We start from the raw sequence: 18,517 nt of genomic DNA, 5'->3' as shown, positions 1-18,517 counted from the left end.
TTAGGGTGAGAGGGGAAAGGGGACCTGAGGGGCAAGTTTTTCACACAGTGATAATATGGAATGAGCTGCCAGAGGAAGTGGTAGAGGTGGGCACAATTACAACATCTAAAAGACATTTAGACAGCTACATGGATAGGAAAAGTTTAGAGTGATATGGGCCAAACACAGATAAGTGGGACTAGCTCAGGTAGGCAACTTGGTTGGCATGGACAAATTGGGCCGAAGGACCTGTTTCTGTGCTGTATAATTCCATAACTCTATTAAGGTAAACAAGAATCCCTTGCAGAAGATGGCTCCATTCAAACCCAGCAGCTCACCCTCCCTTGATCCATCAGGTTCTCTTTAAATGGATTCAGGTCCTCAGCAAGTATTCTACTTCAGAAAGATAGTTGATAGAAACAAAGATACATCGAAAATAGGAGCAAGAGTAGGTCTTTTGGGCTTGCCTACCTCATCCATATGATCATGGTTGGTTATTCATTTCAGTGCCCTGTTCCCACTTTCTTTGTATATCCATTGATTCTTTTATATCTCCCTCCTTTATGAATATATTTAATGACAGCTTTCACTGCTTTCAGCAGAAGAGAATGCCACCGGTTCACCAACCTCAGAGTGAAGAAACCTCTCATGATTTTGCTTCTAAATGGCATACCCTATATCTTGAGGCTGTGACTCCTAGATCTGAACTCCCAGCCATCAGGAATATCCTCCCTTCATCTACTCTCTCTCATCCTGTTAAAATTTAATAGGTTTCAATGAGATATCCTCTCATTCTTCTAAACTCCAATGAATATAGGCCGTGTTGAACTAATCTCTCCTTTTATGTAGTCCTGCCATTCCCAGGAATCAGTCTAGTAAATCATTGTTGCACTCTGTCCATGGTAAGAACAGCCTTCCTCAGATAACAAGACCAAAACTGCATACATAACTCCAGTCAGCGTCTCACCAAGGTCCTGCAGCAAGATCTTGCTCCTGCACTCAAATCCTCTTGCAATGAAGGCCATTGTCTTTCTAACTGCTTGCTGCACCTGAGAGCTTGCTTTCTGAAAATCTGAATGCATCGCATCCACTCATTCTCCCTTGCCTATCCAACTCATTACATCCTCAAAAAAAAACTCCAGTAGTTTTGTTAAGCATAATTTCTCTTTCCTAAACCCACCCGGGATTTATCCAATCCTGTTGATGCTTTCAAGTGTCCTGCTATTATATTTTTTATAATGGACTCCACCATTCCCCCATTAGTGATGGTAGGCTAACTGGTCTATAATTCTCTGTTTTTTCTCTTTCTTTTAAATAGTCAGATTAAATTTGCCACTGTCCCATTTGTGGGAATTAATAGAAAATAACCTTCAATTTTCTGCTACTCACCTCTGAGTTTAGGATTGGAATCGTGAGTGTGGTTTCTTAATTATGTACTCTGATTTTGGAGAAACTTGGACAGCAAATTCCAAGGTCCACCTGTGACAAGCTAAACAATGAAATTAAGTATTCATAGCCAGATTTGGCCAATATCAGTGCCTCTGCAATAAAACACATTGTAGATGTGAAGTTGAGAAATATAGCCATTAAACTTGCCAGAAAAGGCAAATGAAAGTCTATCTAGTGTAAGTGAAATTTATGGCATGATAAATCATAATTTCTACTAAACGTCCTCCCTCACCCTTTAAATTTACTTTGTAGGTGTGAAACATCACACCTTTAGATTTTAAATACATCTTGTTGAAAATCTTAAGTTTTAAAATGTTTTCTCTTAAACTTTCTTTTTTAAAGTTTCTTGTAATCTTTCCATTTTTTTCTTTCCCTCTTTTTATTTGAAATTCTGTATATGATTTTATATAGAGTTAAATATTTTAACACACTTCCCGCTTTTGGCTCAGCATCCCAGTAAGGATACTTCAGTCTGAAGAGACATGCTATTGAATTCTGCTCCCGTAGTCCAGGATGCCTATTGAAGCTGCCACATGGAATTAGATTTCTAATGATCTGAGGTTCCTGCCACAGAATGCCCACAAAATTTTGAAATATTTGGATAAGTGTGTTGCAATCCTTGAGTGTTGTTTGTTCACTGGGCACCACAAAATCAAGCCACCTTCAATTCCATAATATGACATGGTATGTACTAAGTACCAGAATGTTACTGACCAAAATTGTACTATGCATAGTGTGGTTTATTATCAGAATAATTCATTAGGACACGATGAAACATTCTGGATGCTGCTACAGTCACAAATCTTTAATCCAGATCCTAGTCGCTCTGTGAAATAGAAATAAACCCAATATAGAAGCAAAATATAGAAGATGTCAGAAATCTGAAAAATAAAGGATGTTTGTAACACTCAGCAGGTCAGACAGTACTTGTGGAATGGGAGACATTAATTATGTTACTTTCTCCTCAGGTACTGTGTAGCCAGCTGAGTATTCCTCATATTTTCTGATGACTTGGAAAGACATTACTATGCTTAAATGTGTGTGAATTTAACTCATAGAATTTTGCAAGCCCACTTTCCAGAAGGCTGAATTAACTATATAGTTTCAACTTTACAAGTGATTCATGACTACTAAGCACAATGTTGAACAGCTGAATGAAAATTTGCCGTTGTCAGGTTCAGCAGCCAAAGGCTGAACCTTTTCAAGGGAACTGGCAGAAAAGTAAGCTACGGTTTTTGAACTAATTGCCTACAGGATACCATTAATCTAGATTTGAGTCTGTGTTGTTGCCATCAGATTTTGCATTTCCTCAGTGAATACACAAAAAAACAGAGATGGCTAGAAAATGATAATAACACAATGGCACTGTAATCATTTATTTGATAAGTTTAATTGAAATATTTGGCTGGTAAATAAACTGGCATAATCAAAGCATAATAAAGCATAATCAAAGACCCCACCCACCCACCTAGATCATTCTCTCTTCTCTCCTCTTCCATTGGGTAAAAGATATAGGAGCCTGAGGGCACGTACCACCAGACTTAAGGACAACTTCTACCCCACTGTGATAAGACTATTGAATGGTTCCCTTATAGGATGAGATGGACTATGGCTTCACGATCTACCTTGTTGTGACCTTGCACCTTATTGCACTGCATTTTCTCTGTGGCTGTGACACTACTCTGTATTGTTATTGTTGTTACCTGTACTATATCATTGCACTCTGTACTAACCCAATGTAACTGCACTGTGTAATGAATTGACCTGTATGATCGGTATACAAGGCAAGTTTTTCACTGTATCTCGGTACAAGTGACAATAATAAACCAATACCAATAACAATACCAATTCCAACCATGCTTTGTAATGTATATGGACCAAATAGATCTCAGGTTCTATATCTAACCACCCAGAGTTAGCTGATTTCAGTTGGAGTAGTATGTAAAGTAATGTGTGAAAGTGAGGGAAATTGTCAACCATGATTTCTGTTGTTGGCGGAAAAGAAATTGAGTAGGTTTAAAAAAAACTTAATAAAACTTAATGCACCTTTAAACATTTTAAATACTGTTAAAGGATTAAGATCTTAGTAATCATTTCCTTTCATTCATATTAATCTTTACCACCTCATCAGGCTTGGTGTAGAATATCCAAGTTGTGTTACGGATTAGTTTACTATTTGGTGAATGTCCCTTTAAGACATAGCACAGTAGTGTGTGTGTGGCGTGATTATGACAACAGGAGATAAGGACATGCTGACTTTTTGGAGCAGACAGTCATGGAAGAGAGAGAGGGAGAGAGACACCTGCCTGCTGGTCTCTGTATCGATGGATGAAAAACAATAACTGTGTCTGTCACTACAATCCACGTATGGATTTTTGGAATAATCCAGTGGAGTCCACTTTGTTGTTAACCTGTAGAAGGAAACAGGTATTTGTGTGGATGGCCACGTCTTGAATGCCTTTCGGGGTGGAAGATACTTCGGAACAAAGGAATGGAGATCGTTAGTGATTGAGGTATTGTATGGGTTCCATCGGGGAACATTTAGATTTTGTAATTTCTCTTTATTTTCTCCCTACATTTCCTCTTCAGTCAACGGTGGCTTTGCAGAAGCCTTTGCTCACGTTTCACCTTATGGCTTGCTGAATTGAACTTTGAGAACTATTCCTGGACTTGGAGTTTGGGAATTTGCCACACACACACTTCGAGTTTAGTTTTTGGGGTTAATGTTTAAGATTTAACATTCTTATTTCTAACATTCTAACATTTTTACTTTTATTTTTCTTATTATTATAAGTAGTTATTAATAAAATAGTTTCTAACACTTATACATGACTCGGTGTGTTTCTTTTGTTGCTGGTACATGACAAATGGAAGTGTTGGGGCACTTAACCCAAGTTCCTTCTCCCAAGCTTAACCCCAGCCTCCAAGAGCAGCCCATGGTGCAATGGTGAATTACTCGTAGTAGTTTCTGGATTTCTTCACTTGTCTACCCATATTGGGAAATCCCATCAGTTAGCTGGGAGAATGACAGCAAATGTTGATGGTTAAAAAAACAAATTGCTGGAAGGACTCAGCGGGTCAAGCAGATGACAGATGACTTCTTCCAGTACATCTTTAATGTATTTTTAAGCTAGTGATAATTATAAAATATTTCATGTTATTCATTAATGACTGGATACAGTATATATTCCATTAGTTATGGGGCATGTTAGGGTGATTATTCAATGAAATGAAAGAATTATAGCAAGTGTTACAGCAAGTGATATGATATGGGTTTCTGTAAAAAGTGTACATTTCTAACTTGCTGAGAAATTGGCTTATGGACAGTTCTCAGGAACGAAACCCTTGCATAACCTGGGGACTGCCTGTACTGGCTGTCTTCCCTCTACAGTCTGTCCTGATGCAGGGTCTTAACCCGAAAAGTTGACTATCCCCTTGCCTCCATAAATGCTGCTTGATCACATCTCTTCAGCAGTTTGTTTTTTTGATCCAGATTCCAACATCTACAATCCCTTATATCTCCAAATGTCGACAGTTATTGTCCTGCAAAATCCTGGACATTAAGTACAGTATTCTGTTATGGGATAAAATTAATAAAAGAGCAGAAATTGTTCTGATTTTGGTTTAAAGTTGCCCTCCATCTAAAGAAAATTGGGATAATTGCCTGAACCACACAGTTATTACTCAAAAGAGAAAGCAGATTTACTGAACTATGCTTGATCTGTTGAGCATTTTCAAAATTCTCCTTCTGGCTTTGGTTCTTTGCAACAGCTCTGGCCTGTGATTCGGAGCTTCTACATTGTCCCTTTGTGTTTTCTCTCAAACTGCCCTCATTAATCTGTCAACCAGACAGCTTTGTAAACAGTGTATCACCATGGCAATCCTGGCCTAGCCCAGTAAGAGATATTCCATTCTTCTATCCTTTCCTCACCTGCTCTGCAACTAAAAAGTAACATTTTCTCATATTTACAGTTCTGATGAAGAGTCTTTGACCTGAAATCTAAAGTCTGTTTCTCTTTTCACAGATGCTGCTTGACCTGCTGAGTGTTTCCAGCACTTTATGTATTTGCTTCATTAAGCTATGGGTGGGTGTTGACAAACACAGGTTTCAAAATGCATAAAACAAGATGCTGGAGGAACTCAGCGGGTCAGGCAGCATCTGTGAAGGGAAATGGACAGTGACGTTTCAGGTCAAGACCCTTCATCTGGACTCATAAAAGAGTTTACAAGCACATTGTAAAAAAGGTAAAAGTACTTTGCTAGGACTTGTAAGTTATTCAGAATATAGTGCAGGAAGACAAATGGTTTCTGCTGTATGAATGTATGTGACGTGGAATTTTATTTTACTGGAATGCTAATGAATGAGTTCACTGTAGACTAATTGGTCCATGAGGTTTTAAGTAAAACCCAATTCACCTGCTTAAAGGAATGGACAAAAAGGCCACTCATGCTTTCTTTGTATTGCAGGGACTACCCCAATGATGACAGCAGCCTACCTACCAAAGGTCCTGTGACAAGTAAGTAGATACTGCTTGTGCTTTAAGACAGGTTTCAGCGAGGGATACTGCACATCGACTACCCACTTGAACTAGTGAAAATCAGCCAATATTGCGACCACATGACGATAAATATTCCATTGTATGTTCTGAGCTTGGAACTTCATCAATTGCATGCATGGGAAGGAAAATCATCCAGGGTGTAAATTTGCAATTCTATCTCTCATTATTTTGTACAGCAATATGAAGTTAAAATTACCCCCTAGAAAGATATCAGCATTACATAAAAATATACTCCATCAAATAAAAGTGATAGCTTGTCTCTTCTTATCTATTGGTATCTAGTGCAAGGATCAACCATAATGCAGGAAAGGTTGATGAAAAACTAAGTATATCTCCAAATTTTGTAAATTAAATATCAAAGTAATTGATTGTTGGAAACAAAATGCAACAGTTAATTTGTATTCATCATGCATTTGTGTGTTGCAGTGTACACAACATGCAGCATACATTGCACCAAGTCACACAGCTCTATCAGTGGAAAAATCAAGAGCAGCAATGTCATGGAGGAATACTGTCATATTATTATTGTCTACTGTCCACCCCCAACAGTTTTGTGGAGAGTCCTGGTGCAAGCCCCATTGGAAGTTTCTTGGCAGTGTCCCTCTATTCACCCCACAGACTCAACCAGAAGAAATCGAATCTAGAGGCCAGGACTGCCCCCTTCAGCTTCAGCATTGATGCTGAGTCTGCTCTGGTTGGCAGCACACATCCAGTTTTATTCATAGAGGAAGTACAGAAAATCCCAGACAACATGGAAGACTGAAACTTCTAAATTTTGGGGACCTGGGTGTTGCTGGAGATCCTGCATTTATTACCTGTCCCTAATTACATGTGGGAAGTGGTGGTGAGCTACTGCAATCCTTCAGTGGAGTACCTTCACTAGTTCTGTTGGAAAGAGTTCCAAGACTTAGACCTGGTGACGATGAAGGAACAATGATATATTTCCAAGTCAGGTTGGTGCATGACTTGCAGGGGAACAGGCAGGTACTGAAACCCTTGTTTTTCTTGGTGATAGAAGCTGCAAATTTAAGAGGTGCTGTCAGAACAGTTAAGACAAGTAACTGCAGTACATAATGTAGGTGATACAAATTGCAGTCACTATGTGCCATTGATGGAGGGAATGCATGTTTAGGTTGCAGATTAGGTCCTAATCAAATGAGTTGCTGTGTCTTGGTTTGTTACAAGTTTCTTGAGTATCATTGGAAGTAATGTAATAGTTCTTTCACCTGTTTCCTCACTATGTTTCCTGGGAACTGAGTGTTTTTCCAGCACAACAAAGAGGAAATAAAGGGCTATTGGTCACTTGAACAAGTATGGTTCAAATGCCTGAAACCATATGAACCACAACATGAATCAAAGTCATAGTCAAAAGTCAAAGTTGAGTTTATTGTCATGTGCACAAGTACATGTATTCACAGGTGCAATGAAAAACTTAATTGCAGCAGCATCACAGGCACATAGCATCATATTAGCAGCATTCACAAGAAAAACATAAATTATACACTATTTCTACAAGAAAGAACACAGTTAGAACAAAAATAAGTCCATTGCAGTGCAAAGTGGTCATAGTGTTGCTAAACTGTAGTGATTAGGGTTTTGCAGGTTGATTCAAGAACTGAATGGTTGAAGGGAAGTAGCTGTTCTTCAACCTGGTGGTGTGGGACTTCTGGCTTCTGTACCTCCTGCCCGATGGTAACTGTGAAAAGATAGCATAGCTTGGATGGAAGGGATCTTTGATAGATGTTGCCTCCACCTTCTGATGAAGAAATCTAAAAGAAGTAAGCCACCTTAACCTTGGGTAAAAGCAAATCAGAATAAATGTCCTCACGCAAAGGCTTGAGAGAAGCAGTGTCCCAGAAGGCAGTAATGACAGATTTGAAATGTTTAAAAGTGGTATTTACTTAGAAATTAGGGTAATGGCAAATATGGAGAAATGCAGAGAGAGTGAATTAAAAGGGTTTTTACCTAATGGAGCAGACTGAATGCCCTTCGCTTGTTCCTATGTATTTACACATACTGATGAAGATGGAAAATTACTGAAGGGAAAATATTTTTAATAAAGCAGTGAGTTGCACAATATGATACAATTTTAATAAAATTGGTTCATAAAATATTGCAATGTTAGCAATTTAAATAAAGCCAGTAAATTGGTCATATTGGGATAATAAATATTTTATGTTGCTTATTTTAATGATCCCAGGAGGGTAAATACATAAAAAAAATTTAGAAATATCTGATATTAGCAAGACTGAACACTGCAATTTGGCTACCACATACCATCATTTTTTTAATGGGTAATTATTTTTACAATTTTGGTCTTATAGCATGTTAACTATATTTTGTCTACTGCACTATCACATTGTAGCAGTTCTGAGTTATGAAGTTCCATTGTAATGATAAGCTACTTTCGTACAACATGTTGAAATCAAAGTGAACACTAAACAGTTTAATTATCTTACGGCTCCAGTTCTTGAATAAAACTCATTTGATTAAACATTGGCACCAACAGTAGATGTTTCTTTTAATGAGTCCTTCCCTTGTTTGCCAAAAAGCCTGTATAGTACACCAGGTTTGGCACACTTCCCTTTCATCTGTGAGATGTAGCTTAAAATCCAATTCTGGAATAAGACAGCCGGAGATGAAGTCATTTTCAGCATTCTCAACCTACTCCCCAGTGAATATTATGTCACTATATGTTGTTTCAAAGCTCTGATATACATCTGTAATTCTTCCCCTCTTTATCTCACAAATCATTGAGAGCTGGTAGAAATAGCTTCAGGCATCAATGCTGAGTAGTGGAGCTTTTAAAAGGCCCACACATCTTGGAGGGCCTTTTTTCAGGTATTTTTGTCCAGCTGACATTTGATGCTTTCATGAGTCTTGATGCGAGGGACAGCTTGTATTTATTTTGGTTATTTGTACTGTAGGATTTGTCACAAGCAATACTTAAAGTAGATGCTTGGAAAATTTCATTAGCAGAAACTTGTCATTCAAGGCACGTACTTGCATCCTGTGTCAACAGAGACCCAGAGTAAATCACCTTGTTAGACGATGTTGGCGTTAACTCCTGTTCTGATGATAACTGCACTAACCTGATCCTGGTGATATCCTGGTGAGATGTGATATATGTGGTGACTGTGACTAAGTCACTGGAGAAACTGGTGGATATGAAAGTCTTTATTCATCACGACAAACAGATGTTCTCTTGGAGACCCTCTCGGTAGAGTCTTCCAAACTCAAAGTACATCAAGATTTTATACTCTTAAGGACAATAGTAACAGTAGGTGATTCAATACAATTTCAATAACTACAATGACATTTTGTCAGGCTGACCCTCTGAATACACAAATATCCCAATTATTAATAGAGCAAATATGCCATGACCATGTTTGATATGCTATGTGACATAAGTTAGTCTGGTCTGGAAGCCTTCCTTGGTCTCTGGAAGAAGGATGCAGACCAATTAACACAACCTTATGCTGTGTTAATTGTCTTATGTTTGGCTGATGCAGATGAGAACATCTCATGGTCCTGTCAGGTTACAAACCATATCTTGAGCAGCCAGCTTTCTGCTGTGGGCCAGCAGCCTGTGCTCTCCAGACACAATTTCAAAACTGATTGCTGCTTGTATTTTACATTTCAACAGGTTTGATTTTGAAGACTGGTTGGTTCTTGTTTGTATTAATACATGCTACACCCATTCCGCAATCTCTAGATGTCCCATGTCTGACAATTCCCTGACAATAAACTCATCCAACTCATCTATAGCTACAATCTTCAGGAACTTCTAAATTATCACATGTCATATTGTATGTAACATTGCGTGTGAAAAGCAAGCTAGTATTAGGCAGGAGCTGGGGAGAGTAAATTGGGAGTGGTTGTTATTGGGCAAGTCCACATCTAACGTGGGAGTTGTTTAAAGACAGCTTGTCAGATTTCAGGACCAGCGTGTTCATGTGAGGAAGAAAGACAAGGATGGCAAGATTTGGGAACTATAGATGATGAGAGATGTTACAAATTTAGTCAAAAACAAAAAGGAAGCATATGCATAGGTTTAGGAAGCTGAAACAGGACAGAGCCCTTGAGGAATACAAAGGAAGCAGAAAAGACATTAAAAGGAATCAGGAGGGCTAAAAGGGGCTGTAAATTGAGTAGGATTAAAGAGAATCCCAAGGCATTTTATACATACATTAAAAACAAGAGGTAAACTGGGCAGAGGGTAGGAGTACTCAAGGACAAAGGAGGGAATTAATGCCTAGTGCCAGAGGAAGTGGCGAGGTACTAAACAAGTACTTCGGATCAGTATTCACCAAGAAGGAGGACATGGAGGGTGAGATCAGGGAGGAGTATGCTGATATTCTAGGGCATGTTGATATCAAGAAGGAAGGAGGTGTTGGATCTCTTCAAGAACTTTAAGGTGGATAAGTCCCCAGAGCCTGATGGGATCTATCCTAGGTTAAGAGAGGCAAGAGAGGAGATTGCTGGGGCCTTGACAGGGATCTTTGTATTCTCTTTAGCCATTGGCAAAGTCCCAGAGGATTGGAAAATAGCCAGTGTTGCTCCTCTGTTTAATAAGGGCAGTAGAGGCAAACAAGGTCATTATAGCTGGTGGCCATTTGGAGCTCCTGGTTGCAAGCCATTTTAATTCAAAATCAGAATCAGGTTTATTATCACTGACATATGTCATGAAATGTTGTTTTGTGGCAGCACGACAGTGCAAGACATGAAGACATAATAATTACTATAAATTACAAAAATAAATAAGTAGTGCAAAAGAGGAATAACAAGGTAGTGTTCATGGGTTCATGGACTCTTCAGAAATCTGATGGCGGAGGGGAAGAAGCTGTTCCTGAAAAATTGAATGTGGGTCTTCAGGCTCCTGTACCTCTTCCCCGATGGTAGTAACATAAAGAGGGCATGTCCTGGGTGCTGAGAGTCCTTAATGATGGATGCAGCCTTGAGGCACCACCTCTTGGATATGTCCTTGATGGTAGGGTGGGTTGTGTCCATAATGGAGCTGGCTGAGTCCACAACCCTCTGCAGCTTCTTTCAATACTATGCATTGGAACCTCCATATCAGGCGGTGATGTAACCAATCAGAATGCTCTCCACTGTACATCTGTAGAAATTTTCAGGAGTCTTTGGTAACATACCAAATCTCCTCAAACTCCTAATGAAGTAGAGCCACTGGCATGCCTTCTTTTTAATTGCATCAAAGTGTTGCGCCCAAAATAGATCCTCTGAGATGTTCCCCTCACCATTTCCACACCGACCTGTTGGTCCTCAGCCTCCTCCACTGCCAGGGTAAGGCCAAGCACAAACTAGAGGAACAGCATCTCATATTCCACCTGGGTAATCTACAAACTGAGGGCAATTTCCTGAATTCTCCAATTTCAGGTAACCTGCTCCCCTTCTATCCCTTTTCTCTCTCCTCCTGATCTACCGAGTTCTTTCGACACACACCCAAACCACCCCCCTAGCTCACAATCACCTTGTTACTTTCCCCTTCTCCAGTTACTCCATCTGTCTATCACCCACACACTCCTCCCACTGGGTCCCCTTCCCACACTGTTCCAATCTGCCTATCTTCCTGATTTGGTTCCATGCTCCGCCTTCCTTTCCTTTCAAATTCCATCATCTGCTGCCCTTTGTTGCCCCCACCAATCACCTCCCACCCTATGTTGCTTTTTCCTCTCTTCCCTCCTCCATCTCCACCTCACCCCTCTTCACATAGATCAACCTGTTGCTTGCCAGCTCTTCCCCTCACCTGTTTAACACTGGCTATATTCCTTCCACTCTTTCAGTCTGGGTGAAGGGTCTCATTTCTCTCTGCAGATGCTGCCTGGTCCGTTGAGTTCCTCCAACAGTTTGTGTTCTTGCATCTCCAAATTTTAGGCTGGTGAGCCTTACGTCAGTGGGAGGGAAATTATTGGAGAAGATTCTTAGGGATAGGATCTACTTGCATCTGGAAAAGAATAGACTAATTAGGGATCGTCAGCATGGCTTTGTGCAGTGGAGGTCATGTCTTACAAACTTGATTGAGTTTCTGAGGAGGTGACGAAGATGATTGAAGAGGGCAGAGCATTGTATGTTGTATACTTGGATTTTAGTAAAGCTTTTGACAGGGTCCCTCATGGTAGGCTGATCCAGAAGATTCAGACACATGGGATCCGTGGAGACTTTGTCAATTGGATCCAAAATTGGCTTGACCATAGAAGACAGAGAGTAATGGTGGAGGAGGTCTGTGATTAGTGGCATTCCACAAGGATCTTGTGATCTCTGTTAGACTTGTGATCTCCATTATATTCATCTGAGGATGATGGATGTAACCTGCCTTAAGATGATATGGATAAGCTGAGGGGAAAATACCAATGCCTTCCTTCCACTGCAAGCACGTATTTGGCCTTGCTTTGGCATGGAGCTTTCAAGTGTACAGGGAAAGCAGTGGTCTTGAAGTATCTTGCAGTAGGTGGCTTTTGGATAACTGCCTTTTTGTCTGAGTGCATGGTGAAATTTTGATTCATTGTCTTCCTCTTAGGCAGTCCTGCAGGTTTGAGGGTGACTTTGTTCCACTCCAGTTCTTTGGCTGCTGAGGTGACTAATGAGGCTAAGGTTTAACCCACATATGGGGCAGGAAGTGCTTGATGAGTGGAACAATTCATCTGTCATGAACATTTGGTTTCTGAGTCATCCTGGTGGAGGGACTTGAGGTTAACAATGCCATTCCAAACGCTACTTCTCCAGTTTGAGTAGTCATGGGCCAAGGGTACCCATGAGTCAGTGAAGATGTTACACTTCTTCAAGGAGGCGCGGAGAGCATCCCTAAATCATATCCTCTGTCCACCTGGTAATCTTTTGCCATAGTGGAGCTTGGAGTATACTGCCTACTTCAAGAACCCGGTGCTAGGCACAGGAATGACATGACCTGCCCATCAGAGGGGATGGAGTGTAATTAGGGCCGCACCACAGAAATGTTGGTCTGGGAGAAGTCGTTGGCACTCGTTCACTTATCCTGACAGTGGATTTGGAGAATTTTGGCTGCAGTGACAGTCCATGTTCCAGAAGCATACAGGAGGCTAGGGATCACTTTTGGTCTTCAAGTACTCCTTCTCCCATCTCAATTTCAATAGCTTGTTGGTCAGATATGGCGATGAGGCATTCTGCCATATGGTTTGGACCATTTGCTCTGGGAACAAACCCACAGAATCCATTGTGTCCCTGTTCCGCAGTGTCTGCAGTACATTCCATGCTGACCAGAACCCCTCTTGGCTGGAGTCAGAGCTTCCTTCTACAGATGACCTATCACCCCCAATGTATGCTGCCCTCGGGACGGCTGTGGTGGGGAAGAAATGGTCACCCACCTCTTTGTAGACTGTGGATTTGCTAAGAGGGTGTGGAGACGGATGCAAGGGTCCGTGTCCCAGTTCATCCCCAGCAGCTGTGTAACAGAGGACTCTCTGATCTATGGCATGGTAGCATAGTGGTTAGTGTAATGCTATTATAGCACCAGTGACCTGGGTTCAATTCCTGCCGTTGTCTGTAAGGTGTTTGTACGTTCTCCCCATGTCTGTGTGGGTTTCCTCCAGGTGCTCCGGTTTCGTCCCACATTCCAAAGACGTACAGGTTAGGAGCTGTGGGCATGCTATGTTGGTGCTGGAAAAGTGGTGACACTTGCGGGCTGCCCCCAGCACATGCTTAGCAACGCAAAAAGACGTATTTCACTGTGTGTTTCGATGTACATGTGACTAACAAATAAATATCTTATCTTATGTTCCTGGGGACGCACATTGAGACAGACATCAAGTGCTGTTGGAAGATCAACTCTGTGAAAGATGTCCTTGGTCTGCCCGAAACTTGTTGGTCTTCCAGCCCAGCGAGATGTCCATAAGGGAATGCTGCAGACTGGCACAGTCAGACTACAGGAGTACATGCTGAGGGATGTACTGAAGCTCGGTGCAGCCAATGCTGAGGCTCTGTCAGGAAAGACCACAGTCTGGGCTCCTTCCGCTACCGCACATGGAGGGGCTGAGTTGGGTGGGGAAGCCCCTCGAACAATGAAAGGGGTATCACCTCAGGAAGCCACATGAGTGGCAATGATACTATGTTTGTTTGTATTTTTCTTTAATGTTTACACTACTGAATATAATGACCATGAATGTTAAGGTTTTGTTTTTGCACTGTTTCTTACTTTGCATATATATTTTTTTGTTTTTGCACTGTTTCTTACTTTGCATATTTTTTTATTGTGAATAAAGTTTATTATTGAAATTAAAAAAAAATCTCAACTTCAACAGCCAACAAGGAGATGAATGCCGCACTCTATCTTCACTCATCTGCAGATTCATTCTTGCACCTATGGGTGCCTTTTATCTTCATCCTGTTGCTTCTTAATTCACTAATATCTTGTCTCTATCTTTGTTACTTTTCATTTTACTTATGCCCACCTTCTTAAAATAGATTTGCACACACCTTTTTCCACCTACTAGTGATGTTTGTTTCTGAAATTGATAATAACAGGCAAAACTACGTGTTATTAATACTTGTGATTCTAGCAGACTTGCAGCTGTGCCTAGAACTGCTGTTTTCTGAAAGTCTCCCCCAGACGATTACTTAAAAAAACAATTATTTGTGATTTGTGAGCTTGCTTCCCTTTTACCTTTCTTTATCCTAGTTTGTACGGAATTATTAAATTATATGTCATTAATCTTGTGAAAAGACTCATCAACCAACCCACAATGAAGCTGCTGCTCTGCTCAAGACATTGAGAGTAGGCCATGTGAAATTGATCTGTGGAACTAATAATCTGATAAATATTTGTCCAGTCATCCATTTGGATATCACAAATTAAAAATTGATCCTGGTGGTAGTGCAAAATGGGCTATGATGAAGTGTCAGTCTTTTATATACTTGTGAACAATTCATTTTTTTTTGATGTCTTGGTCGCCAGCATATGTTGGCCTTCTTTTCCATCTACACTTGAGGTCCACAGATCCCACATGAAGACACGTTCTTACCCCAGGATTCTGAAATGTCTGTTATTTTTTATTAGTTTCATGTGATCTGTTTCGTTAGGATGTAATAAACTGATCAATGTGGCAACGGATTGATCGAGTTACTGTGCGACTGGGATCTATGCTCATTTATTTTGGATGCTTCTTTGGAACATGGTATTTAACTGCACTATTCAGAATCATTGAATTTGCTTTATAAATATAGCATTTTTCAATGTAGGTTGGTTCTTAAACTATGAAATCTTGCTTCAATGACATGACAGTACAATCTTCCTTTCTGATTTTGATTCTCGAAATTCATGTGATAAACTATTGATTATGCTATCAAAGGTACTTTTATTAGAGCTTGCCAGTTTAAATCCGATCTTGACAAGCAAGGAATTTGAACTCTAATAATCTGTTTAGTGGGGCAATGCCTGTGAAAACTGTTGTATCATGCGAAGCCCCTATTTCTTCACTAATGCCTATCAGGGATTGGACTGGCCACCCTTAATCTGCTTTAACATGCATGTAAATTTAGTCCTTTACTCAATGATTCAGCCTGACTACCTGAAGGACAACCAAAGGTGGGCCATAAGTGTGGTCTTTCTCAGGATTATCCACATCCCATGTAAAAAAAAATGTCCCTTAGGGCCAAACCATGACACAAAACTGACAGTGATATGTCGATATGCATTAAAAAAAACTCCTGGTTTTCGTTTCTATTGTGGAATTGCAAATTGGTCAGTTCTGCAAAATACGGTCTATCCCCAACACTTGTCCCAGGTGGTAAGCTGAAGGTCTACCCCAGTATTACCATAATGTGTTATATTTCTTGACATAGTGAGAATATAATTCAGTACTTACATAGCATGATATGCAGCGTGGTTTTAGCTTTAGATGGCATATCAGGTTATTGTAGAATTTCTGTTTAAAATAATACACATATTGCATCTATATGGTTTACTTTCTTCCAGTACATCAGCATTTTGGTTAATATATTGCAATATTTTGCATTGTGGACTTCATTTCAGTTTCAAGTGCATGTCTCTTGTGTTTTTTTCCTCTCAGCTCTTCTGAGAGACACAAAGGAGACCGGGCTCCCACTGCAGACACACACACTAAGAGAATTTGGAAAGGTAGGTTGACTCCATCATTTATCAGTAATACAGGAAGGTTAATTCTTGTGCTGGTTTAGCATCCTTCTACAAAAATGTTTATCAAAGTGCATCTTAAATCATTTTGGAGTGTTTGTTTTTGGCTAAGTCAATGCCAAATGTTTATTACTGTTTTGTAAGAGAATAAGTACTTACTGATATTCATCTTAATCTACCACTGGTTTCTTCTGAGATACAGCTTTTAAAATTAATTGTTGAATGTGAAAATATATCCAAATGTCAGTCACATGTTACAAGTATCCCTTCTAACAGAGGGAGTAGTAAGATGAGCTACAGTAATATTTATTCAGAGACCACATAAAACAGGAAATACTGAAATAACAATAAATTCCCAAATGACAGTTGAGGGAATACTGTCCATTAAAGTACTGCAGTCATCAGTAATTCATGATTTCCATGTATCTGTAGTAATTACAGGTGACCCCTGTTTTATGGGTGGGGGGGAGGGGGATTGGTTGTATTCCCAGAAAATGGTCCATATCACGATTTTCTGTAATACAAAGCCATGTCATCTGCACATGCATCAAGAAACGAGAGTTTACAAAAATTATGTTGATTTATTTACTTTTTTTCACTTAAGTTGTGTGAGAGTGAATTTTATTCTGTATCTCAAATACTTGGGTAGTGCTTTGTGAATTCTTCAGGGGTAAATTTGCATATTCTGAATGGCCATACACGGGGTTGCCTGTACAGTTTTCCTGGTGCATGAGAATTAGTTCATTCTTCAAAAGAAGGGGGAGGATGGGTCATTGCTGTGATCTTGTTTGATGTGAAAACTTCATTGTGCTATTAAGATAACCCATTTTAGCCCTTCCTATTCCATGTGACCTACTTTGATCTGTGTGGCTTCTGTTGTGACCAGAATCACTTTGTTTTTGGATACATTTTGGCACCATTCAGTGTTATCAGTAAAAATGGCTTTGATCTGAGAGGGGTGACAGGAGAAGTTGGCTATTAGGAACAAAATCATTAGTTCCCTTCAAGACAAAAGGCAGAGTTTGTTTTTTTGCAGTCACTGGTATTTTCTGTTGGCAAGGGATTTCTTTATAAATATCCAAATTTTATTAAAAATTCTATTCACTGTTTCCATTTTAATTCTCCAATGTAAAATTGTTCTTCTGGAGTTCTTTACTGGTAATTAACAGGGTAGGGGAATTTCAATAGCCATTAGGTAAAAGAATAATAAAAGAAGAAAGAAAACAAGGGAACTGCTGGTGCATAGTTAGAATTAGAAAAACAGCAGGCTGGGTCATTGGGGTAGAGTATGCAGCACTAGATTATGTGCTGTTACCGGGACCCCCTAGAGATAATTCTGGCATTTGGAAAGCTCGGAATTTTTTCAGCTCAAAGCCCCTCGTTTATAGTTTTTTAGAGGCAATATATCTTTCACTACCTTCATCCATAACTTGCATTTTTATAGAAACCCCTGCTAGAGTTCAGAGACGCACCACCTCCACCAGCGAACCTTGAGGTTCCTTGTAGTCAGGCCTTTAAACAATGCAGTGAACTTATTTAAGTAATGAAACTGAGAATAAAACAAACTAGATGTATTTCTGGGTATAATTTTAATTTTGGTTACTAGTGTAACATGGATAATTTCAATCTACTTGTCCTGTCATTGTAGATAATACCCACTCTGCTCCATTCCACAATTTTCATCACAAACCACCTCTTGCTTCTATGTTCCTTGTTCATCCACCTCTGCCGCATCTGTTCCCATGACAAGGCTTTCCATTCCAGCACATCGGAGCTGTCCTCTCTTTTCAGTAAATGGGGTTTCCCTTCCACCACCATCAATGCAGCCCTCACCCGTATCTCCTCCACTTCCCATACGTCTGCCCTCACCCCATCTCCTCCCCTTGTCCTCACCTATCACCCCACTAGCCTCCACATCCAACACATCATTCTCTGTAACTTCTGCCACTTTCAACGGGATCCCACCACCAGGCACATCTTCCCTTGCCTCCCGCCCCTCCCCCCCCGCCAGCTTTCAGCAGGGATTGCTCTCTCTGCGACTCACTTGTCCCTCTCCACCAATGACCCTCCCAGCACTTATCCCTGCAACTGTACAAAGTGTTACACCTGTCCCTACACCTCATTCCTCACCAGCATTCAGGGCACAGACAGTCCTTCCAGCTGAGGCAGTGCTTCACCTGTGAATCTGAGGGTGTCACTTATTGCATCCAGCGCTCCCAGTGTGGTCTGCTCTACATTGGTGAGACCCGGCGCAGATTGCATGACTGCCTCGTCACGTACCTTCGCTTCATCTGCCGCAACAGCCACGATCTCCCAGTGGCCAGCCACTTTGATTCCACTTCCCATTCCCATACTGACGTCTATCCACGGCCTCCTCTGCTGCCAC

At 40.4% G+C, this 18,517-nt stretch overlaps 1 protein-coding gene across 2 annotated transcripts in view; it reads left to right on the top strand.

Annotated features, from left to right (window-relative positions):
• The window catches only part of pde4dip (phosphodiesterase 4D interacting protein), a 342,932-nt gene that overhangs the window by 34,453 nt on the left and 289,962 nt on the right, over positions 1-18,517 (top strand). For both annotated transcript variants that reach the window (XM_052010871.1, XM_052010870.1), the window contains exons 2-3: positions 5,896-5,945; positions 16,049-16,116. In XM_052010871.1, coding sequence (XP_051866831.1) covers positions 5,896-5,945; positions 16,049-16,116 — 118 coding nt within the window. The remainder of the gene's footprint in view (positions 1-5,895; positions 5,946-16,048; positions 16,117-18,517) is intronic.

Source organism: Pristis pectinata, chromosome 3, assembly GCF_009764475.1.
Source record: "Pristis pectinata isolate sPriPec2 chromosome 3, sPriPec2.1.pri, whole genome shotgun sequence".
In the NCBI taxonomy this organism is placed as follows: Eukaryota; Metazoa; Chordata; class Chondrichthyes; order Rhinopristiformes; family Pristidae; genus Pristis; species Pristis pectinata.
The sequence above is the reverse complement of the archived record's forward strand: the minus strand, read 5'-3'. Positions and strand labels throughout refer to the sequence as shown.